The following is a 23,994-nucleotide window of genomic DNA, read 5'->3' on the forward strand; positions in this document are numbered from 1 at the left end:
CCTGCTGGAGGAGGAGGATGGTGCTCCTGGGGAAACAACACCCTCCGCTCCCCCCCTCTCTCCCCGGCGCGGGCGGTCTGTTCTCCTTTGATTGCGAGGCGAGGGCATCCTGCCCCCGCCGCTCCCCCCTCCCGGGATGGCTACATACAAAGGCTGCTTTCCAGGAACTTTCCAGGAACCGCATCATGTGACAGGACCCGCTCCGGCGCCTCCACCGCGACTCGCGGCCAGCCGGGGGCCGACGCACCGAGAGCCGCCGCCCCTTGTCACGCCGGGGCAAGCGGTCGCCTCAAACCTTCTCCCCTCACCTCCCGGTCCCCGCGGGCCCAACCCCTCCGCCCAACAGAGGGGCGGCAGACGCGCGGCGAACCAGGTCAGTGGCTGAGGGCCGCTGAGGTACCGGCGAGCGGGAGGCCGCTGAGGGAGCCAGCCGGCGGGGCCGTGTCACGCGGGGCGGCGCACGCCGCCCCGCGAGACACGGCCCCGCCGGCGGGCTCCCGAACGGCCGCCCGGGAGCGGGCCGCGCGGCACCTCGTGAGGTAACCATGCGAGCGCGGGAACGCGGGTCCTGTATTTCTCCCCCCCCCTTCTTCCTTCTCCTCCTCAGTGATGGCGGGGTTGAAGGCGAAGGGGGGGGGGGGGGTGGACGACGGGGGACGGGACCCTGCCTTGCCCTGCGCCAGCAGCCGCGGGCACCTGAGCTCGGCAGCGGTGGCGGGGCCCGCCCTTGGGGCAAGGAGCGAGGCAGAGGAGGGGAGAGAGGGCCGGTGCCAAGAGCTCCGTGCCAGGGGCTTGCGGCGGCCGAAGCTCCTGGGACACCCCACCCTGGTCTCCACCCCCCTTCACCCTCCGGCGCTAAATACCTCGTTGCTACAAACAGCCATTACCCGACGATGCGCGCGCCGCTCCTTCCTTCCCCCCCCCCCCTTTTTCCCTCCTTCCCACCCCCCCACACCGCGTTTTTTTCAATTTATTTACATATTTATTATTAAATAAACCCGAAGCTGGTAGGTGTTTGGGTTTTTTTTATTGGCGTAAAGATGATTGATTGCACCATGGGTGCTGTTCGTTAACCAGCCGCCTCCCGCCGCTGCTTGCGCCGACTTAGAAAGACCTCAACACTACCCCCCCCCCCATATATAAATAGGAAAGAAAACAGGGAAACAAAATCAAAGTAGCCTTATTTGTCCCATCCTGGCTGCAGGTCAGGGCGCCCTGCAACGGAGATGTTTGGGAGAAGGGAGTATTTTTCGGGTTTGACGGGAGGAGGAATAAGGTCTGTCTTTTTAAAGGTCTCTAGGGAAAAATTACTATAAAATAGCACAACAAATAATCTCTTTAAAAATCGGTGTATGTGTGTGTGAGTGGGAAGCCTTTGTTATCTAAGGGATAAATGAATATGTATTAGACTGGACGGTGTAGCTGAGGGAGCAGGGCAGCAGCGGCACGTCAGCTCCCTGCACAGGGAAAGCTCCCACAGGGACACTCCTGTCTTGGCCGCACTCCCCAGAAACTCCTGAAATTCAGTGTTTCTTTGAAAAATATAAAAAATAAACAAAACGGGGGACCATGGAGGACAGTTTCTGAAGGCTTTTGTAATAGCTATTACTTAGAATTTATAAACATCAGGGGGTGAGGGAAGAGTATTGAGAGTTAATAGTTCTCTTAAAAGAAATAAAAACTGTAGTAAGTAATTAAGCAGATTCATCTGAGGGAAAAAAATAACTTTGTTAAGTGAATTGGTCAATATGGTTTAATCAGTTTGTAATGCTAAGGTGCTTTTGAATTTAATTAATTTAGTTTATGAAAAAAAAAGTAGTTTTAATCACTGACAGCACAGCAGATTTCAGATGAGGTCTGAATAATGGGTTTTCTTACTTAAGCATTCTCAGAAATGGTTTAAAACAATTTAGGTCTTGAAGGTCATTCTTGTTCCTGTTTTCGTCTGTGTAATTCAGATAGCCTCAGATCAGCCTTCTGAAATCCCCACTAACTTTTCACTGGATAGATTTGAAGAGAGGAGAAAATATGTCTGTGTCCTTTGAAATTTAGTTTACAGTTCTGCTACTGACGATGTGAGACCTTTTATAAAATCTAATTTAGTATTTTCAGAATTGCACTGGCTTCACTGTGTTCAGAAAAAACAGCAGCAACAACAACAAAAAAGGAATATAAATCGATTTTTATTACTAAAATAATTCCAGATACATATATACAGGCATAGAGCTTTTGCTCAAAAAAAAAAAGTTATTTTGATATAACAGTGTTCAAATTAGAGCTATTCCTTCAAAGTTCACTAATTCATCTTAGAGAAATGGGATGCACATTTGTCCGGACGCAAAGCTGCCTTTTACAGCTTTGCTGTAGTTCTCTTTTTCTATGTTATTAATGGCATTTTTATGTGGATAGTATCTCAAGACTTCCTTTGCTTCTGTTGTTTATTCGTCACTTGAAGTCATAATAATTTGTTTCTAAAACCACAGCTGGCTACTGTGAAGGCAGAGAGGAAGACTGTGATTTATGTGGTGAATCAATAACAAGAACAGAGGAATGACATAAATATTTGTTACTTAAAACTTCAAATATTGCTATGAAAAAGGTAGCATAAAAACTAAATAGGCATAATATCAGCAGGATCTTTCCTGTACAGAGTTCTGTTAATTTATTTTGTTTTTTTCCTGAGAAGTTAATGCATTTTTAAAATAGTACTAAAGATCTGATAAATTTACAAGAGCAATGAAATTCAAACTTAAAAATCGATCTTTAAATGACACTTTTGGCACCTCGTAAGAGTAGAATACTTAGGTTCACAGTTACCTTTATTCTCTGGTATGAGACTTCCCCAAGTGCCATAGGCTCGGTGGAGTAAGTATTTCACTGTTGCTTTCAACAGTGTTAGCTGGTTCTCTCTGTCTGTGTGAGTCTTTGACAGTCACAGAGGAGAAAAAAATAAATAATTTTTAAGGGTAAGAAAAGGTGATTAAATTAAATTACTTTGGGGATTATGGGCCACATGTGGTGCATGAAAGTACTTTAAACTATTTTTTAGCTTTTTTGGCATTAGGATGTTTAATACATGCTTGGTCTGCCTTAAGTGTTTAACTCTGTAAAAAATTAGAATTGAGTAGGAGGGAGGTGTGAAATGGAGAAAGAAGCAGCAGACTGAAAACTTAGCTTTCCATCAAGTAAATAAAAGAAGGCTTCTAATTGACAACTAACAAACAGTAATTCTAAACAGAGCCACTGATATGAAAAGAAAACTAGTTTGTACAAATGGGGATTTAAAATTCTTAAGTACAGTTCAAAGCAAGTGCTTTATTTTTAGTCTGTATTTTGGGGTATTAGTTCTAGGACAAATATTGCCTGTATGTATATGGTTATGAATGCTTCTGAGCTAGTTCTAGAGGTGTATCATTCAACTGGACATGAAAGGCACAAGCTTAAGGAATCTGTGATTTCTTTTCCAGATACTTTCTACTATGCACGAATGCTTTGGTTTGGGCAGGGTATTTTCCCTCTAGTAGATATTTTAATTGATACATGTGCTAGTAGTGAAAACATAAACAGTAAGAGTTCTTGAAAATCACAAGCAAAATAGATTATATTTCTGACTTGTTTTCAAACATGTGTGCTCAAAAAGAGAAGGGGAGGGACGAGTAGATTTATTTATTTTTCCTTTAGGTAAAAACCCCTTTCATGACCAATGGAGGAGGCAACATTTTTACAGTAGTGTGGAGTGCCTATTGCTAGAAATGATTTTCACTTTGTTCCTGAAAAGTATGCCAAATTCACTGGAGAACTAGCATGCTGATTTATTTATGTAAATGACGCAATCTGGGGCGGGGGGATGGGGGGGGAATTCATTTTTGGCCCAGCTGATTTTGCTAAATTTGCTTTGATCTGCTGAAGAGGTTTACTGGTTTATTTAGCTGGAGTTATCTAGCTACCTGAAAGAATACAAGGGGCCTTTCCTTGTTCTCTGTATCCCCACTTCCTGAAGATACAGCACCAAATAGCCATTATCCATGACATACCTTTTGGTCAGATAAAATTTGCTTTAGTTAAAAGGTCAACTATTGCTTACCACTTACCATTTATATCTATTTATTGACCATATTTTGACAACTGTTCACCTGAACCGAGCTAAATAACAGTGTGTAACTCCTTCCTGCCCTGTGATTGCAGTGGCCAGGCAGCATGTCTGGTTCTCAAGCAGAGAAATATGACTCTTTGAGCCTTTATCTCAAGCAAATTAGAACAAGTTAATTGTAGCTCCACACCACAAACAAGGTCTGCAGTGTGAGCCCTTAGAGAATTTCTCACTCAGCGGTCGGAAGAAAGGTTTGCTTATTTCACAAAGAGTTCCTAAAACAGAATAAATACAGCAGAGGAACAGAATGTTTTGATGAAATAAATAATGATGTATACCAAACAATTTTACTCTTAACCAGCTGCCACCTTATTTCCTGCCATTTTTATCTACTGAGAGGTGAATGCTTTAACTTTCTTGAGAATATACGTTTGGTAAAGGAGAATAATCAAAAATTCAGTGGATAATAATTTTTATGAATCAGTGGTGTTCTAAAAGAAAGCCAGTACTTGTGATTTAAAAGCAAACCAAGAGGTAGCACTAAGAGAGCAGTACTTTGAAATAACATTCAGATTATTTTCTTTCAGAGATGGTGGAGAAGAAGGATTATTTTCTTGCAGTTCAGTGGATAGGTAATCACCAGCAAGCATGAAACTCTGACCATAAAAAAGAGTGGCATTGAAATCCTTCTCTCATCAAGTGCTTCAGACTATTTAAAACTTAGGGTAGCATCTAAAGGCCTCAGCTGCAGTGAGTAAGAGGTTATTGAGACACATTTAGGATCTTTAATTAAAACCAGTAAATGTGGAGCTTTTATAGTTTTTCTAGTTTACTATTTACAATTTAAAGTAAAAACAAAATACCATAGAAATAATTTGATTGCACTTGTTAAGGAAAACTGGAATGTGGTGACAGGGTACTAAGTATATATATTTTAAAAAAATATAATGTACACATCAGTTTTCACCTTATTTTATGTTAGGCTTCTTTATAAACAGCAGAATTCAGGTATGTCACTTTGTTATTTGTGAATTGTCTAACTCTTAACTACAACTAGCTAAATATTGCTGGAAGTTACCTGAGGATAATTTGTAAATATAGACCCTTTGACAGCATTTTCTTTCCTAGTACAGGTCCTTTTCAAGAACCCAGTAGAAAAAAAGACTTCTGGCAAGAACTGTTTTGATAGCAGGCATTTTAAACAACTACTAGGAGAATATTTGCTATGGATTTCAATATTCAGATTATAGTGTAAGATGTTGTGGCCGTACTATTTGTTTACCTTGGGTTTGGGGCTATAAAAGGGTGTAAATGTCTGAGAAAAGGTGTATAGGTGTATATATACACATACACCTACACATACACATGTTCACAACCACACTCTTTGAAGTTGTGGGTTTTTTGAGAAATGTATACTCATCTTTGTCTTAGAAAAATCCTAGAGATAGCACAGCTGAAAGCACTGTGAAATCTTGCATTCTCGTCCTAGATGCTGCCAGAAAAAACAAGCCTTTTATGCTTGAGGAGGCTTGAGATGTTTTCCTGCCAGTTGCGAGTTCTACTTCTCAAACTAAAAGAGCAAGTAATGTCTGTGAAAAAGTTTTCCTGACAGACGGCATGCAGGCATCTCTCCTGTGCTCTGCCAATCCCTGAGTAATTAAAGTTTCTTTGTTGGCGAAGAGTCAGTTCTGAAGCTAATAAGGAAAATTAAAACAGGTGATGCAGTGGCTATCTTCAAAGGGGAGAGTTTTGAGTGCAAAGTATAATGAAGATGAAGAAGAAACTGGGTTATATGTCTCTGAATAAATGGTCTTCCATCAGAAAAAGATTAATTTTAAATCACTGTTCTAGTTCTTATATTAGAGATGGTTTAATTCACCCAGAGCTATTTGGCCTGGAGAATGAATTCCTACAATTAAGTGTTTATGATTGAAAGTGCTGCCATGGAAAGCAGACAGATGAATATCATTTCAGGAGTACTGTGAATCATTAAATGAGTTGTAGAACCTTTTCCTGGGCATGAGCCACTTTTAAATTTCAGGGTAAGGCTATAATAGACTTCAGTATAAGGCCTGATGGGCTGCTGTATTTAAGAGTTTGAATAACAGGATAATCAATTTGTACTAATGTGCTTATATAATTTTCAACTTCTTACAGTTAATTGAAAATATGCTGCCCATGGTATGTGCCCATGTGCTGCTTGGATCAAATACTCTTTTCAGATGAGTGCATTGTGAGTTTGAGGTAATAAACTTAACCTGCCTCTGACGTGTTGGCTTCTTTTGGCTCAAGACAGGCATGGCTGCTTTCCCCACTTCAGTGCAAAGACAGGCTGGACGTGGAATGTCACAGAGACCTGGACAGTTGACAAGAAAACAGTGCTAGCTGCCAGCTACCTTTTCTCTCTTTATTTGTCATGATTAGTGCTTGTTTTATGTCAGGAAGGCTCAAGGCATTGTCCTGTAACTGACTGGCATGTTGGGAAGTTGTAAACTGAAATACGGGCCAGACAGACAGACTGGCATTTTTTGGGCTTAGCAGAGGAAGCAAACACAAAGCTTCCTGGTTGGGGAAAGAGCACTGGTCCACAGCTTGCCTTTTCTTGGCACGGCCTGTCCATTCCCAGGATTGCTTACCTCTTCTGTAAGCAGTTTTGCCAGGTATGTGAAAATTAAAGCTCCAACAGTAGTAGATAGACTGAATTGGATAGACTGCTTGAGGCAGTTACTGTCTCCTCTTGTGCTGTACCTGAACCATCCTTCTTGGGACTCCTACAGAGTGCTGCCTGCAGCATGGATGAGAAATTAACTCATACCTCTCCTCTTAAACAACTTCAGCTTTTGATTTGGTATGATAAGATCAACCCCAGTTTCAGGGTGGCTCAAAACTGCAGTTGTTCAGGAGCAGCTTCATGAGCTGTTTGGTCCTGAGGTGGCAAACTCTGTCACGGAGTGGGGTGAATGGTTGGGGGTGAGAGCAGTAACTCCTTCAGCCATCTGATTTTAATCCCTTACCATATGTGACTAGAAGTCCTTAGATGCCCTCTACTGCCATATACCAGAATTAACAGATGGCTCTGTGTAACCAAATTCAGATTTGCTGAAGTCTGTTATTATCTCTTTGTAAATGAACAGGGGAGGGGAAATAATATCCATAATTATTACAAAATATGCAAAGCCTTTTATAAAGTGTGAGTTTGGGCTAGACATCTTTTCCAACTTTCAATGTCATTGCCCTGTATTTCCAATTTTAACACTATTTTTAGCATTCTTTTCAGAGCTCACTTCTCTGATAAATTTTCCCTCTGGGAATAAATTTGATCCAGAAAGATGCCTGAGGCACAGCAGAATTTTTACCAAGCATCTCAGGCCACATCATGCTAGACAGAAGGAAGCTACAAAACCTGCTGCTGTAGATCAGACCCTGTTCTGGGAAGGAACTAAAGGATGTGTTTTGCCATCGGATGTATCATTTGCATAGGGTAGAACAGCAGGCAAGAGTCTGTATCTAAAATGGAGTAAGAATGACATTTCTGTCCCACGTTTGCCTGTGTTATGACTGGTTTGGTGTGCTGGCAGGCAAAAAAGCAATCCCAAGTCAAACAGAACTAGTCCTGGAGGGAATCAGCTCTACAGGCTTTAAGAATCAAGTGTTTCTGTGGTGCTTGATCTTCGGCTGTGTTGGCTGTATCAACTCCTTTTCCCTTCTATAAGGAAAATCCAGCAAAACAATCCCACCTTTAATTCCCCAGCTGAGGTTCCTGACGCTGATTTGAGTAAGTGGGTTTGCTCCAAATGAAATTAGCAGTCACATTTTGTGTGTTTTTAAACATGCCTACCCTTTTCTGAGGACAGTCTATTACTGTTTATTTTTTCTAGATGTTTGCCAGTGATGTTACCAATAGAGGCAGGCACGGCAGGAGGGAGCGCGAGCTTTCCAGTGGAACACTTGATGGCGGGGATCTGCTGCAGGTGAGTAAATGAGAACATATACAGAGGCCATGTAGCAGGGCCTCTGTCAGGCCAATAAAAAGATAAAGCTTGGGTTCATCAAAGGGGTGAGCTTTCACATTACACTTCCTTTGCCTTCCAGCAGTCCCCCACTTCCAGGCACACTGGTCTAGAATATGCTACTTATATTTTTCAGGAACTTTCATCATTTTTCCAGAACATAATCTCCAACTAACAGAAGTCCATAGCAAAATCTTGTTGTGAATGGGGGCTTTGTTCTGTGAGGCTGTTTCTGAAAATGCCTGGCTCTCTGTTAGCCATTGCACAGAAGGCTGAAACATGAATTTATTCATATGATTTTGTTTTCAGCGTGTTTATTCCTTCAACCCTTCCCCTCCTTTCTCCAAGAAATACACAAAGCTCCTGGCAGGTGGGCTGTATACTTTGTGGTGACAAACCGGCAAAGGTATACCCAACAATGTGGTCCATTGCATATATTTTTACTAGATCCGTGTTTTTGCAATTTCCTCATGTTCTTTCAATGGCTTTTTTCCCCCTTTTCTATCCATCAGGGAGTGGAATCCTGTGTCTAGGGAATGTAAATAGCAGCTGTTTCCACTCAATTTGCATTTATATACTTAACACTTCAAAATAGATTATTTCTAGAAGCTTTCACAATCTAGTCAAAATTCCTACGTAGTCAGAAGGACTGGTGAGATGTTAATGAAATCCCTTTGGACTGGCTGATGGAAAAGATGCAGCAACAACAAAATTCCCCAAATGACACATCCGTTATGCTTCTGACAGTTATACTTCCAATAGTCAACTGGAGCCTATCTTTTAATCTCCTGCATTTTCAGGATCAGTTCCTTGGGCTGTTCTAAGGGGGTGACAGTATGCCAGGTAATGAGATGAACTGCTAAAAAATATGTGCTGAACTGCTACTGTATTTCTAGCAAAATTAATTTAGGAGTATACCTGGGAAAAAAACCCAAAAGCAATGCCTGGCAAGCTGTTGAAAGTCAACAGCTTATTTGCCAGTGTCACAGATTTTTAAATAAATGAACCCCTTCTGTCCTGAGAGTAACTGAAAAAAAAAACCCAGCTCTTTGGGTTTTATACCAGTATTTTCTTTTGTTGACATTTCATTTAGTAATGCCTAAGTGAAGATTTCAAGGATTATGTCCAATTATTGTTTGGTTGTTTTTTTTTCTGCAGAAGCCTTTGAAGGCCTTTCACCTCATTATTTTTCCAAATGCCATAACTTGAACCATTTCTTGAGATTTCTTTGAACCTCTGAAAGCCGAGAATTACAGAACATTAACATTTAGTGACCTTTGGTATGGTTCATTTACTCTGATGGGGACTGCTGAAGAAGATGCTTGCTCCTAAATCTGTATTTTGTTGAAAGTTACAAAAATGCATTTTCTTCTCTGAATATTTGTTTATCCAGAAGAAAAATCTTTTTATTTTTACAGGAGTGTCAACTGGGGCATCTCTGAACTGGACTGGACAATCTTGATGACTCAGATTGCTTACAGAACAGTTGTTATGCGTGTGAGTTGCTAGTTTTGAATGTATCACTAAGTCTGTACCACACTGATTCAGACTTAGTAGTCTGAACAGACAGTCTGAGCTCAGCCTGTCTGTAAAAACGACGGTCCTAACTACCTGATTTCAGGAAGCATACTTGTATTTCTAAATAAAAAAGTCCCTGATGCCAAGAGGCTTGGCTTATATCCACACTAACTAGGGCTAGTTCACTCTAGAGAAGACTCCTCTACTCATATCCCACAGTACTCCTTGGACTCTTTCTGGACCCTATAGACTCAACATATAATTCAGATTTTTTTGTTTTATCTTTCAGTTTGAAGCATCTGAAATGATGTTAAACTGTACTGCAAGCAGTGAGACTGGTGCTTTCCTAGGACAAAGTGAGGGTATGTTTTTCATATTCTGGATCTGGCAACGTTTGAGGGTGCTCAAGCAGTTTAGAAGAGCACGTAGGGTAAAGTCAGACAAGATGTGACCTTGGGAGCAGTGCTTGGTGTGAACTCTCCCCACAGGGATGTGGAGCCATTGCTTTAAAGAGGGCTAGGTGGAACAGAGGGAAGTAACAGAGGTGTGACGACTGAAAGCCAGAACTTGCTCCTCAGCATGCAGCAGTTAAGGGCATGCTCAGAGGGGCTCCGAGTATCAGTCTGCTGCTGGGGACCACTTCTGACCAACATAAAGGGTAGACCACAGGTATTTTGACTACACGATTCACTCTTAAAGAAATATAAGGCTTCTCAATACATCTTTTCCACAAAATCATGAGCTAAAATCTTGGTCATTGGCCTGAATTCAGCTGTAACAGTTATTTTTCTTCCTAGTTAGCTGGTGGTGTGCTGTGCTTCAGCTTTACTCTGACAACAGTGCTGGTAACACACCAATATTGTAGTTGCTGCTACATAGGGCTTACTCTGATGGAGGACTTTTTAGTCTCTCATGCCCTAACAGTGAGGAGGGGCACAGGAAGCCAAGAAGAAGCAGAGATAGGACACCTGACCTAAATTAGCCAAAGGGGTGTTCCATACCACAGCATATCATGCCCAGTATATAAACTGGGGGGAGTTCCCTGGAAGGCCCAGATTGTTGCTTGGGTTGAGCTGAGTATCAGTTGCTAGGTGGTGATCACTTGCATTGTACATCACTTGTGTTTGTTGTTTGTTGGGTTCTTTTCCTTTTTAGTTTTATATTCTATCCCCTTATTATTATTACTAGTACTAGTAGTTTTATATTGTACGTAAGTTATTGGACTGTTTTTATTTCAACCCATGGGGTTTACATTGTTTTGATTCTCCTCCTCATCCTGCCTGCAGTGAGGGTGGGGAGTGGGAAAAAAGGGTATGTGGTTCCAAGTTACCAGCTGATTTTCTTATCTGTGCTTATGTTGAACTTACCGTGATGAATTCTGATTTATTTTTTTTTTCCTCTACTCTGGATAGGAAATCCTTTTTCTCCTTAAAGTTCTAAAATTTGTGGAACTTGCTGCCAGTTTCCCCATTGCTAATGCTAGGATTTTAACTGTATGAAAAAATAGTACAGGGGAAAGGCAGTTTTACAAAGATATGAGATACCTTTGGAAAATGACAAGTGACCCCATACTTAAGCCAGTCAGGATTAAAAATTACAAGATAAAAAAATATGAAAAGGGATGTGGAGCCTTGTGCTACTGAATACCAACTGTTAACTAACTGGGGGTCAAGGAAAAATTCTTCCTGGCATTAGCTTATGACTCAGTTGAAAACCTCACTGTCTCTTAACTAAAGCAGAAGGTGAAGATGACTGCTGCAGGACAGCTCTGGTCCAGTATAACTCCTACAAATGCTGACTTCAGAAAAATACCTCTTAGCTTATTATTTGTTTAAACAAATACAATGTACATTTGAATAATAAAGACTAGCAGTACTTAAGAAACACTAATCCTCACATGAAACTATAAAGCTCTGTTAACATTAGCTAGTAGGAAATAGATGTTTGTACAGTAGAGTCATGCTTTAAGAGTTTAATCTTTTACTTCAGTTAATTTTTATTTTACATGATAATGGGTTAATGTGGTAGCTTAGTGTAAGTCACTTTTCATCACTTATTTAAATATTCTGTGATACTTACATGGTTAAACTTCTACTAGTTTTGGCAGAGGAGAAGCTAAAAAACAGCTCTTCCAGATTTTTATTTTTTTTTCCTATGATACTCCTATTTTGCTGGTAGGGAGATTCTTTTGCTGGGGAATTGCAAACTTTGGTAGCAGTCAAAACTGGCCATATTTAAAGCGGTAAACTGCCTCTGGCCCAAGACTGTTTTTCATCTTGACAAGCAGTAAAGCTGGATATAAGCACAACTGTTTTCCGTATTCATTACTTACTTGATTTTTCAGAAGGACTAGCTAGCAAAGTTTGTCAGTTCCATTGGTCATTCCAACCTCCTGTGGTGCCTCGAGGTAATGAAAAACTCTATGATATCTTGACTACCATTTCTCACCTACATCAAGACACTTAATAAAGTGGTACTCAGGGCTATAAACTTCTCTCGAAGCCATGCAATGCAAAATTGTTGAACAAACATGCTGTTCGATTCATGCAGCTTCCACATAGCTCCTGCCTTCTGATGTGGAGTGTCCTAACAGCTGCATTTATATACAGTGGAACTAATAGGCTGTGTAAATACTATTTTAATTTTCAGATAATTTTGTGTATGTTGCCTAGTACATTATCATTTATTGTGTTCACTTTTCTAGAAGTACCTAGAGGTAACAGTTGTGATCAGGAGCTCATTAGAAGAGGTACTGTAAAACACATAACTATCTTACTTCTCCTCTGACTACACAATGAATGAAACAACATCTTAAGTATTATCTTTCAGCATTGGAGGGTTGATTAAATATAGAGGTGAGAATAAAATCCTGTATACAATTTATTCAGAGTTACAAATCCTGTGTGAATTGCTCTATGCAGTAAAAACATGTACTCTGTGCGGAGAAAACAGAGTCCCTATGTATGGACTACATGCTATTGAAGGCTAGCAGGAGCAGCATTGTTGCCTTTATCTTAAGCTCAGTATTTTTCTTTTACATATATGATAAAAAAGTCAAACTGCTTTCATTGTTCTGATGCAGGCATCTCACCTTCAACTAAGTTTCACTCCCCATTCATAGATGAGAAGGAGAAAGCACCTCCAGAGAACAATCTGTGTGATATTCTAGGTAATAAAATCTTAAAGATCAACTGCCCTGGGTAGGTATTTTATTTTCCCCTGTCAATTGACTATAAAGGGAACCTACAAAGACTAACTCAGGCTTAGAGGTCTAATTAGTAGCCATCTCAATCTTAGATGAATCCAATTTATATCTATGGTAGGCACACAATTTGTCTGATGTTTATTTTGGTGATTGGTGAGCTTGCTTTAAGCCAGTTTTATTATATTACAGCATTAAAACAAACCTCTATTGCAGAAGAGGAATGCAGTTTACATCTGTTCGATCTCTTCATTATATAACTTTGTATTGCTTTTGAGGGTGGAATGAGCATGCCAAATTACAGCTGAGCAGCTGCTAAAATTTGTTGTAAAGACTGCAATAACTGAGAAATGCAGTGTTGGCTTTAAATATCAGTCATTACTGTGACCTGTACCAGAGCTGCAGCAGTAATTTGTCCTAGTACAGCAGAATTTAGACATAGCAGCTGAAATTCGGATCCACTACAACAGTACAGGGACAAGAAGTGAACTTTCCTATAGGACTGACTAACTGGAGGGGTGGGAAGGGACGGATGGACCACTCCTCCCTCCATTAATCATCACAAGGAGCTGAAGCATAAAGACAATAAACTTGTCACACAAGCGTATTTGGCGGCTGGGTCCTGTTACGGCCCCACCGTTGGCTCACTGTTTTCACAATTGGCAGGGTCACCTTTTATTTTGTTTGAACATACATCTCTGCCACAGGTTGCAGACATAACAGGCAAATCTCACAAAAGGATCCTTGACCCTTTGAATCCAACCACTTTCAGACTGGCTAGAGAGTTCCTTTTTCTTAAATACTTACAGATTTAAAGAACGGCTAATGTATGTCGCTTAGTGTTAAATTTGATGACATACCTAAATCCCGTTTGGTCTCGGACAAATCCAGTTGAGTAACTGTGCAAGATTGCCTCCTGGTGGTAGTCCCAAGCATCTGCAGAACAACATAATTTGCACATAGGAAAAAAGGCAAAAACCTGCTTTAAAAGCGTGCTTCTTTTTAAAATATTAAAGTCTAACTAAAGAAAGTGAAAGACCTTTCTTTTCATTAGGACTGAACTGCAGTTTTAATGGTCTGAATCGATATTATTAAAAAAAACACAACAAACCAAAATCAGTAAGACATACCAAACTACTATCAACAGCAATGAGCCTAGTAAGGTCTGAAACACTTAGTAACTACTAGATACAAAACAAATGGCTAAGTGCCTAAAATTGGCTACAGAGACACCAAAGCAGACTTGACAGTATACGCTAGGCAACTAAGGTTTTCAATTAACTAACAAACGCAACAGAAGACAGCCCAAACTAATTTTCAGATGGATTATCCTTTCACACAGAAGTGGGACAAGAATTAAGTGGATGAATTTTTAAGTTTTTAAGTGAACTGAAACAGATAAAGACAGTTTTACATAGTTGTTCAATATCTAGAAAAACAGGAGGACAGCTTGGAATTACTGTAGAGGTGGATTTTTCTTAGGTCATGCTTCAGATGACTCAGGAGAAAGATTAGTAGAAGAGAACATAGATTTAGAGTGGCAGCGTAAGAAAGGGAAAGATTTTGAGGTATCAATTCTATGAATTAATGTAGTAACAAAGTGGCAGAGCGCACATTTAGTGAAAGTGTTTTAGACTCTCTCTGCAGTAACTGGTCAGAAGAGGAAGTACTTTAAAATAGCAGCCCAGCACATCATAGGTTTTTAGACCTCAAAATACCTGAAAAACATCCAAAAATGTCTGGGAAACATTGAGAAATCCCACATTTCTACAGTGATTGTGGATGTTTGATCATAAACAGGGTCTGACAGGCAAGAACAGACAAATGTGATAACAGGAGGTTTCTGTAAAGCAAAACATCTTAATAGTATTACACAGCACTAAGAAAAAGTATCACAGAGAAGAAGGGGGAAAAATAATTCAAAGTTTAAATTAGTCCAAGGATGTCTTTTTCTTATGCTGGAATAAAGTCAAGTGGTGACAAATCAGGTCTCAGCTTTCAAAAAATAAAGGGGGGCTTATTTTTATACAGTGGGACATGAACAAAACAATAAGTATGAGATGGAAGCTGCTCACATATGGACCAGTGTCAGTACCAGGTACAATGAATTGATCAAAATCCTAAAATTTGTTGTACTACAAAAATTACTAAAAACTATTTTTAAAGTTATATTTTAAGCAGGAAAAAAAAAAATGAGTATTTTGACATGTCTGAACTTGCAGAGTAAGCAGTGATCCTTCTCATAGACACAACAGACATTCCTTCACGATAGCATGTTTGTTATCACGTGAGCAACACATCATATAACACAGAGCCAAAATTGCTTGGCTGATGGAGGCTTAAACATGGACTCTGGTATCTTACAAACATAACAGAGAATAAGCAAAACTACTCCATGCTTTGCCATCATAAACCACTATCAGCTAAACTGTCACTTGGATTTAAAAATGCATTTTTAAAAATAATACCAACAGAACAACTTAGACTAGCTTCACATACAATTTTCCAGAAGCATTTAAAGGGAGGCTTTTACACACACCCAACATTGCCTTCTCTCATCCTCCCCAGTTACAGGAAATTCAGAGAAAAAAAGGTTATTCAGTAATAACTTTAGAAAGTAAGTGTTCTTTATAGTAACAATGACCAGGATGAGAAATTATATGGTACTCAATTTGTAGCAGAACCTGTAGACAACACATGCTGGTAAAATGACACTAGACTAAAGCAAAGAAACAAGAACCTTCCCAGGTTATTCAAGTTGCTTTGGAAAGGAAATACAATCAAAATGTATAACATACATGGGATAATTATTTTCTGATTATTTATAAGGATATGCTTATAAATAGTGTTCCAAGCTGACCCCTTCTATCTGAAGGCTGATGCCTAAAACTGTAGACCAGACTAAAGAATCTCATTTTCCTGAGGAAAATAAAAGGCTAGGTGACAAAATATTATAATAGCAGAGACATTTAAGCACTACAAATTGCTAAAGCTATGAAGTAGAATAAAACAAAAATTTATTTAATTTAAAGCATTTTATGTCATAAAGGGCAAATCCTTCCCCCTTGGTCAGCGAGAAAGAGCTGGAAATCTTCACTGATTACCTTGCTAAGGCAAAGAACTTTTCCTCTCCTGAGCTACAGCTATTTTGATTTACATAGGAACACAGCATCCTCACTGAATGGTAAACGGGGTGGGGTATAAAACACAAACCCATCAACTCCCTGCCCCAAACTATGAATACACACAGACGTTCTCACAGCTATTTGGGATTCCTGGCTGATTTAGAAAGGCGAGCTGTTATGCCTTGGATGCTAAAATGTAACCAAGTTGGCCAGTTTTCAGTACCTGACAATAAGCCTTAAATACAATCACTTGGCTGATGTTGGATTAAACATGGAATCAGATAACTTACAAGTGTAATAGAAGCAGCAAAACTATTTTTTCACTCTTTTCATAAATACCTCATATTTTTTATCAATAGCCATTAAGACCTCAGTATTCAAGCTCACCTGCATTTCAGTTACTAGATTTCTAAAAACATAACTATCCTTCCAGAATAACACCAAACCCTAACGTGTCCAGTTCTGGACTTCCCATTCTGACACAAGGCTTCTGTGCATTCACTTTACCAATGATAAGCCTCTGACCAAGTTTAATCAAGAGCACTCCATCACCTGCTGCATCCAGCTCTAAGACTTGGTCATTGGCCGACCATGCTTGTACAACAGCTGTCACTGAACCCTTGCTTTATTAGTGCAATTTTGTCGTTTTTCTGTCAACTTGCTGAAGTAGAAGAATCCAATTTAGCTAAGCATGTTTTTGTTATAGCACTCGCACAGAACTGCCAAACATCTCACTTTCTGTAATTTTTATTTCCAGTAAAGATTACTAGTAATGTGCTGATGAACAAGAAGTTGTCCCAATTATCGGTCTTTGGGAGGATTAGGATTCCTGCGTCTTCTATGATACCTAGAAGAAAAAAAGGCTGCAGTGAATGAAAGCTTTGGACAGTCTTGGATTTCCCTCATGCTTTCACCCCCAGCAAGTGATCTCAGGTTAGACAAGCAAAACACAAGTTACACAAGCACAGCCTATCCATCACTCATTAGATGTCATCTCTGTTGTTTGTGGAGTTACATAACGCTGATCATTTCTATTGCTATGTCTGCTACAAGCATGCAATAATTCAGTCAGTTCTACAGCTGAATAGGCACAAAGACTGCTGTTTATTATTCTTAATCCTTTGTCTGAAATTAATTTTATTACATGGTCAGCTTTTCCTCTGGCTAAAGTGATTGCTACAGAACAAAGAGACTTGATGTTTAAAGGACTAGTGACAGACTATATATTAAATAGTGTAATATTTTGCAGACAAACTAAAAAATTCTGACAACAAAAAAATTATCCCTACTTTTCCCTCTTAATTACCCACCCTAAATCAAGGAAGACCCTTTTTGATGCTCATTAAAATGACAGATACCCTTTGGCCATAGAAAATTCTACCATTTCATTCATTTTATCTACCCCCAAAGCACAATAATTAAAGTATTCTGGGGATTTTAAAAAATATATATATATATTCTGCCTGTATCAAGCCTCCACAGCTATGAAATTAGCAACTACCAAAAGATGTAGTAGCAAACTGGGAAAGTAACACAAACCAGAATGCTGGGTATTTTCATGGGTCTACCTGAGTGTACATAGTTCCTCTTTGTCATGCACCTTTGCAGCATTCCTCCTCCCCCAGCTTTCTGAATACAAGGCACTCAGAGGTGCAACCTTCACCATTCAAATGGGAAATCTCTGCTATTCTTATGTCTGAGAACTGCCCTATTGATTTTTTTTTTTTTTGAAGAGTCATTAAGAAACAGACAGTGCAAGTTTCCAGGCTGTGTCCAGTCATGTCCATTGACGGTATTTTACTTACTCGATTCTTTTATGCAACTTTGATAACTGCCTGAACTAGTAACTAACTAGATGGTATGAGAAATTTCTGTGACATCTTTCATAGTGGCAAAGGCTGCCAAAAGGGCAGCATTAAAAAACCCTCATGGAATACAGTTTTCCATTTACACAATGCTGCATTTAAGATTTTATGCAATAGCCCATGTACTAACAATATCCTGTCTCACATGACTTACCTGAGGTTGAATCTGGTCATTAAGTTATTCCTCTATTTCCCTTTACCTCCAAAAGGAAGAAACACTGAAAATACTTACTGTCCCACAGGATACCAGCGATGTTTTGTTGTGTAAAACATTTTGCTGAGCTCTTCGATTGTAGGACCTTGATCGTTCTTTAGCTCTTTTTCGTCCAATCTGGATTTCAAAACTTGATCAAGGTTTTCTTCTTTATTATTCACTGGATCTGGCCGTGGTATGGGCTATAAAAACAGTAGTGTATATATATATTCCTTTTCTGAGAAAAATCAAAAACCAATCTACACAGATAGCATTACTCTTGACAGCTGAAGCCAAAGGCATACAGAAAAATGCCTTCAATTGTAAAAGCTGTTTACCACACCCCACCCACCCAACCAAAGCACCAATGTGGTGCAGATGTCTAGAGAACTAATTACCCTACATGCTACAGCTGGTTACCCCTAAAATCAGCACTGCTGTCATCATTCCTGCTAACCTCAATCCTTAAAATTCACCTGCGGAATCAAAAGCTTCACTTCTGCTAATCCAAAAGTATTCATATTATTTCTATTTAGAAATTTATTCATAGTGATAAAAATCACCACTAAAAAAGCTTTTACATGATGTGTACCTTGGAGAAGAATGTCACTTCCTAATTGTTTGTGCATCTGCTAAGACTAAGATGTTTGTTTTCAACCTGAAACCTAACTCCTAGCACCATTACAAGCATTTTTCCTTGGTTTAGTCTTTTCCCGAGATGTATGCAACTGGTACATTTAAAAATACTGGTATATAACTTGCCCGCAAAGACTGCTAAAATGTTTCAAGTTTTCAATGCAGAATTTTCACACTGGGTACTTCAGCAACATGGCTACCATTTGTAGTGTTTTGCTAGCATGAGAACTGGAAATTGAAACAAATAGCACACACTAGAAAAGCTTTTCTAAACTTACTTTCATCTGTGTAAAGAACACACTCTAAGTACTGCTGACAGATAAAAATTTGGTATTTATAAAGGTTTTTTGTAGTGTTTATAAGGCAAGAGTACTGAAGAGAATTCAAAGCTTGAGTTGAAAACAGCAGCACTTCGTTATATTCTCTTGCCCAGACTGCAGCATCTGTACATATGGATGTGTGAAGTATAACCTGCATTCCAAACATCCTCTTGAGGAGTACACTCATACAGACACTAGTTTTCTCTGAAGTGCACAAGTATCTGAGTGCCTCATTTAATTCTATTTGAGTTACTATAGACTGTGCTATCTGAGCATTTCTTTCTCTGCCACTTTCCCTCAATTCACCTAAGAACAAGGTCCTCATGGCAGCAGCTACATTCATTGTTCACTAACTTCACAGACATGTTGATCACATGCTAAAAAGTATCTCGGTATTTCATATAAAAAAAAGGTACCCTCAGGACTCAAAATTATAAACTACTTATGTCTTTACAAAAGTACAAAATATAAATGTATACATTTGGACCTACTTTTGTATGCTCATATGGAATCTCAAGCGATGGGTGGTAGCAGACAATTGTCTTCAGATCTGATGTCACTGCAAGTTCCACTTTGCTATAAAAATAAAACCTCAAATATATATGCTTTACAATTTTCAGAAACGCTGAACAAATAAACAGCCCAAGTCCCAAAGAAAACTAGATTTGCCCCTGCATTTATGAATTCTTAAGAATCTTCTATAAAATAAACCCTTATAAATTAACAGTCACAAATATTTGATCTGAACCTCCTGTATTCTGACCCTTTCCCCTTTCTACCCTCCTCACCATCATCTTCATGTTTCTTTTTTGGATGAAGAGGAAGAGCGAGCTAAAAGAAAGTAACTGGGTTAGAAATAAAATCCCTAACGCTTCAGATAATTGCATGTAAAACTGTATCAACAAATGGGGAAAGATGATGTCTAGGACAACATGCCTTTATAAGAAGTATGGCACTTACAAAAAGAAGAATAGGAAATAAAGCTCTATTTGGGGTTCCAATTTTTACATTTCGTACAAGATGACGAGCATGATGAACAGACACTACTGAGAGGTTCCTTGAGGAAATATGACTTTTCTCACCTTCCTTCCTGTTCCCATGACACATTATCTTCCTAAAACCTTTTAGGGCTCGCATGCCAGTGTTTACCATTATACTTGTATTGTCTTTCATGGTTTCTACACAACTTTCTCGTGCAGCAGACAAAAATACCTGGACTTTGTCTTAACAACAAGCATCAATGAAAACAACTGCTTTTAGCTATTTTCATAAATAAAACTGCAGGGGTACTGGGGTCAGCACCATGTTTAGAATGAGTCCTGCATGATTCTTCATTATGCTTACTTTTTGAAATACTGACTTCGTAATTGTTATGATCACAAACAGTACGTTAGTTGAAATTCTAACGGATATCCAAAACTGGCAGAAGGTGTATTTGATACCATTATATAACTTCACAACAGATAAAATAGCCCTGGAATAAATGTCACATGAAAAGGCCACATATGAAAGCACATTTAAGTACCAGTTGTAGTCTTCAGGGAGAACTGAATATGTAGATTTATGGCAAGCACGACACACAGCTCCATCTGCAGAAAAACAAAAAACACCAAAACAAAACACTACATGTAAAAACAAGCAGAGCTGTGCCAAGTTTAAGAATGTTTACATTTTCATTCTAAGTCTGAATTGGGGATTACAATCATTGTCAGTTTTCAATTAACAAAATGCAAATACTTTCTAAACAGACATACACTTTACTGCACAGATTTATAGTGCAATCAAAAAATACGGTATCTAGGTAGCTATGGTCTACATTTACGTTTCCAGTTGTATTGTTTTCCTACAGAAAACCACAGTATGAACAAAATACCTATAGGTTTGACCATTAGAGCATATTCTTTATATAGGCAAAGAACATTACCTTATGACTTACATGCACGATCATAATTTCATTCATAGCAATATTTATTATAAAAAAAAATAAATCAAATTTTTACTTCACTGGTGACTTTTATATGTGCTATACAAAACACAAAACTATCATGTCTTGGTTGCAGTAACCCCAGAAAACTTTACCCTTCTGCCCAGGTTCCTGCAGCTTCACCCCAGGCAAAGAAATCAACCAGTAAATTACAAGTAGTAAAGAAAGCCAAAAGCACCCAGGACTGTACTAAGTAGATGGAGGGATGGGGTTATCTCCCTCTACTCAGCACCTGTTACACCACATCTAGGTCCTATGACCAGTTTGGGGTCCTTTAATAAATGGTGAACTGGCACAAGTTCTACAAAGGCCTACCTAGATAGACAGGGCTGCAACACCTGCTCTGCAAGGAGAGGTTGAGATGGGAGCTGGCTCAGCCTGAAGCAGAGGCAGCTTTGGGGAAACCCAAAAGCAGCCCCCAGTGACTGTTCATGATAGTGGGGGGTTACTGAGGTGAGGGAGCCAGTCTTTTCAGTGGTGCACAGTGGAAGGACATGAAACACCACCCTCAGTTGAAACGAGAGGCTCTGGCTGGATACACAGAGAAACATTTTCCTCATGACACCATCCAGGCAGTGGGGCTGGGGCCCAGCCAGGCTTGTGCAATCTCTACTCTTGGAGACTTCAAAAGCAAAGCTGGACAAGGCCTTGAGCAACCTGGTGTGACTGCAGAGCTGAGCATGCTCTAAGTGGGAGGTTGGACCACACACCACCCAAAGTCTCTTCCAAGTTCTCCCACAATTCCATTCCCAATTTTTCATAGAATCATTTAGGTTAAAAGATACTTTTAGGATCATAAAGCTCTGTCGAGATATTGCTGCAAATAGTTCATATCTCTTCCTAGGATTCTTCCTAAGATTTCTTTCTCCTCCTCGCTCACTAACCTCTAAAATGTAACATGTCTGTTATGTTTTCTCACTTCCTGTCTTTTCTATTGCCTTTGCTACCTCCGCTGCATCTACCTATTGACACCCAAAACATACATAAAAAGGTAAGAAATAACATTGCCTGTTTTCACTTCCCTGTTTACATTGAGTAATGAGATCTTGCTGTAGCCTTTTTTCTCACCACCGTTTGAAAAAAAAAAAAGATTAAATTTAATTAAAATCAAATACAGTGGTCAGAGGAGTGGTATTTACAAGCAAATTAATAAATTAGAGAAGCACCATATGTGGACCACAGAAGCTTTAAGAAGAAAAAAAGCCAAAACAAGATCCCCTTTAATTATCAGCAGAGAAGATGGAATATCAGACTTGGCTGTGTTCAAATAACAACTGACTTCCACACTTCCATTACTTTAAGCAGCACAGGAAAGAGGCTCTCAAAGAACAAATTTTAATACAGGATTTCTACAGTTTCATCACTACTTACTCTGCAGCGGGGCCTGCTTACAAGCTGCTAGTGAACGCATCCAGAAGAGGCTGGGCCACGCAGTTCTAAGTGATGTTGCCATGTTGGCAGCAGAAAAGAAACCAGTCCTGGACAAGATGGAACTCAAATGGACACCGTAACCTTTTTTCCTGTAGAATACTTTCTGAAAGAAACCAGTTTCAAAGCTGTTCAGGGTAGAAAAGCCAAACATTTTAATTTCTTGAATATCATAAAGGTAAATAAAATGTGTGCAGTAGATTCTTCATTATTTATCAGTGGTTTAGAAGTCCTTTAGTTAAGATACTCACACCTGCCTCCTTAACAGTCAGTGGGGAACAAGACTTTATTTGCTGAGAGGTACTCTTTGAAGGTACATCATCAGTGTTATAAAAAAGGTTTCCAAGCTTTGGTCTTCTCAGTTTTTACCCTAATACTTACTTAAGTTTTGCATCCTTCCCTCTGTGTATTCCACAGAATTATTCCCAAAACATGCTTTTCTTGTTTGAGATGTAAATAGCATCACCCACTCTAAAAATAGAAGTACTTATCCTCAACACTTACTGTAGTTACAAACTGGTTAGATGCTGCTGCCTTCATCCATCTCAAAATCTATGCACCTAAAAGCTACAAAATACCATTTAGAATACCTCAAATATTACCCAAATGTCACAGAAGCAGAAAGACACATAAACAAGCTTTCATTTGCTAGAGGGGAAAAAAAAATGTTTTGAAGAAGACTATATAATGATGTCTAAAAACCACATAACTGGAGACAGTTTATAGATACATTCATAAAAATATAAGCAAGAAACGAGACCTCTTTAAAACTACTCCACATTTAGTGCTTCAGAACATTACTGAGAGTGTGCACTTTACAGTTGCAGCAACTAACTCTTCATCATTTTCTTTACCGGTGACAAGTGCTGCTGAATCTAGAGAACAATAACCCAGTGCCTGCAGCGCTGCTCATGACTTGCTTTTGAAGCTCATTAACAAAAAGGTGTGAGAAATAGGGTGGCTCTGGACCACCTTGTTCCAGGACGGGCTGTGACACCCGCCTGTCCTTTGCCTTGCCTCAAGGACTGTCCTCAAGGTCAGTTCAAATTGGGGTGCTCCTGCCTCCGAGACAGCACCCATTTAACCCTTAAAGGGATGCCGGCAGCAAGCAGCAATACAAAACCTGACACTTCTATTAATAATTATTTTGCTTAAAAAAAAAAGTCATCTGTTAAAGCAAGCAAATGAGTGCCCATTATAGAATAGAATAATTTGAGCTAGAAGGAACCTTAAGTATTACCGAGTTCCAACCCCCTGCCATATGCAGGGCTACCTTCCCCTAGACCAGGTTGCTCAAAGGCCCTTCCAACCTGACCCTGAAGATTCTAGCTGAGACTACAAACCACGGCAATTTAACCCCTCTGCAAGCACACGAACCCTGTTCCCCTGCCCCATTTCAGAGGCCTGCTTTGCCATGCCCCCGTTTCAGCCGAGCACACATGGACACTAACGACAAAACCCAACAAGGTGGGCTGCGCGGCGCGGCCCAGCTTTGCCCTCGCCCGCCCGCCTCCTGTCTGCCTTGCCTGATCCGCGGACAACAGCGTTCTCCCAGTGCGCAGCTCAACAGCCGAGCCCGGCAACCTCAGCCAGCCGGAAACAACGACCACCCGCCTCCCTCCG

The 23,994-nt window shown here is 39.8% G+C and overlaps 2 protein-coding genes across 20 annotated transcripts in view; one reads left to right on the forward strand and one right to left on the reverse strand.

The window, feature by feature from the left end:
- The window catches only part of LOC133211129 (uncharacterized), a 46,901-nt gene extending 24,315 nt beyond the window's left edge, over positions 1-22,586 (forward strand). The window contains exons 1-9 of one of the 19 annotated variants that reach the window (XM_061351285.1): positions 5,788-5,806; positions 6,532-6,750; positions 7,969-8,061; positions 9,519-9,597; positions 9,908-9,980; positions 11,963-12,025; positions 12,701-12,787; positions 16,703-16,878; positions 22,299-22,586. In XM_061351285.1, coding sequence (XP_061207269.1) covers positions 7,982-8,061; positions 9,519-9,597; positions 9,908-9,980; positions 11,963-12,025; positions 12,701-12,787; positions 16,703-16,821 — 501 coding nt within the window. In that variant the 5' untranslated portion in view covers positions 5,788-5,806; positions 6,532-6,750; positions 7,969-7,981 and the 3' untranslated portion in view covers positions 16,822-16,878; positions 22,299-22,586. Of the gene's footprint in view, positions 1-2; positions 374-4,393; positions 5,744-5,787; positions 5,807-6,531; positions 6,751-7,968; positions 8,148-8,900; positions 8,944-9,518; positions 9,598-9,907; positions 9,981-11,962; positions 12,026-12,700; positions 12,819-16,702; positions 17,382-22,248 lie in introns of those variants that run through there. The other 18 variants (XM_061351284.1, XM_061351286.1, XM_061351287.1 and 15 more) reach the window with 18 other exon arrangements.
- MRPL42 (mitochondrial ribosomal protein L42) lies at positions 16,677-22,525 on the reverse strand. The gene is made up of 5 exons (XM_061351293.1): positions 22,315-22,525; positions 20,485-20,548; positions 19,451-19,535; positions 18,043-18,206; positions 16,677-16,792 (listed from the first exon to the last, which is right to left on the reverse strand). Exons 1-5 carry the CDS (start codon positions 22,523-22,525, stop codon positions 16,747-16,749), a joined length of 570 nt encoding a protein of 189 aa, XP_061207277.1. The 3' UTR covers positions 16,677-16,746.
- Positions 22,587-23,994: the final 1,408 nt, after the last annotated feature.

Source organism: Neopsephotus bourkii, unplaced genomic scaffold (assembly GCF_033783945.1).
Source record: "Neopsephotus bourkii isolate Nb327-2 ecotype Australia unplaced genomic scaffold, CSIRO-AGI_Nbou_v1 NB_567, whole genome shotgun sequence".
NCBI classification, from domain to species: Eukaryota; Metazoa; Chordata; class Aves; order Psittaciformes; family Psittacidae; genus Neopsephotus; species Neopsephotus bourkii.

Bases quoted from the DNA above. Each gene is read 5' to 3' on its own strand.
- MRPL42 (XM_061351293.1), bottom strand. From the start codon at position 22,525: ATGTTTGGCTTTTCTACCCTGAACAGCTTTGAAACTGGTTTCTTTCAG. The intron at 19,536-20,484 runs GTACTTAAATGT...TTATTTTTATAG, and splicing joins CTCCCTGAAGACTACAACTG to CAAAGTGGAACTTGCAGTGA. The intron at 16,793-18,042 runs GTAAGTATTTTC...TTTTTCTTCTAG, and splicing joins CGCTGGTATCCTGTGGGACA to GTATCATAGAAGACGCAGGA.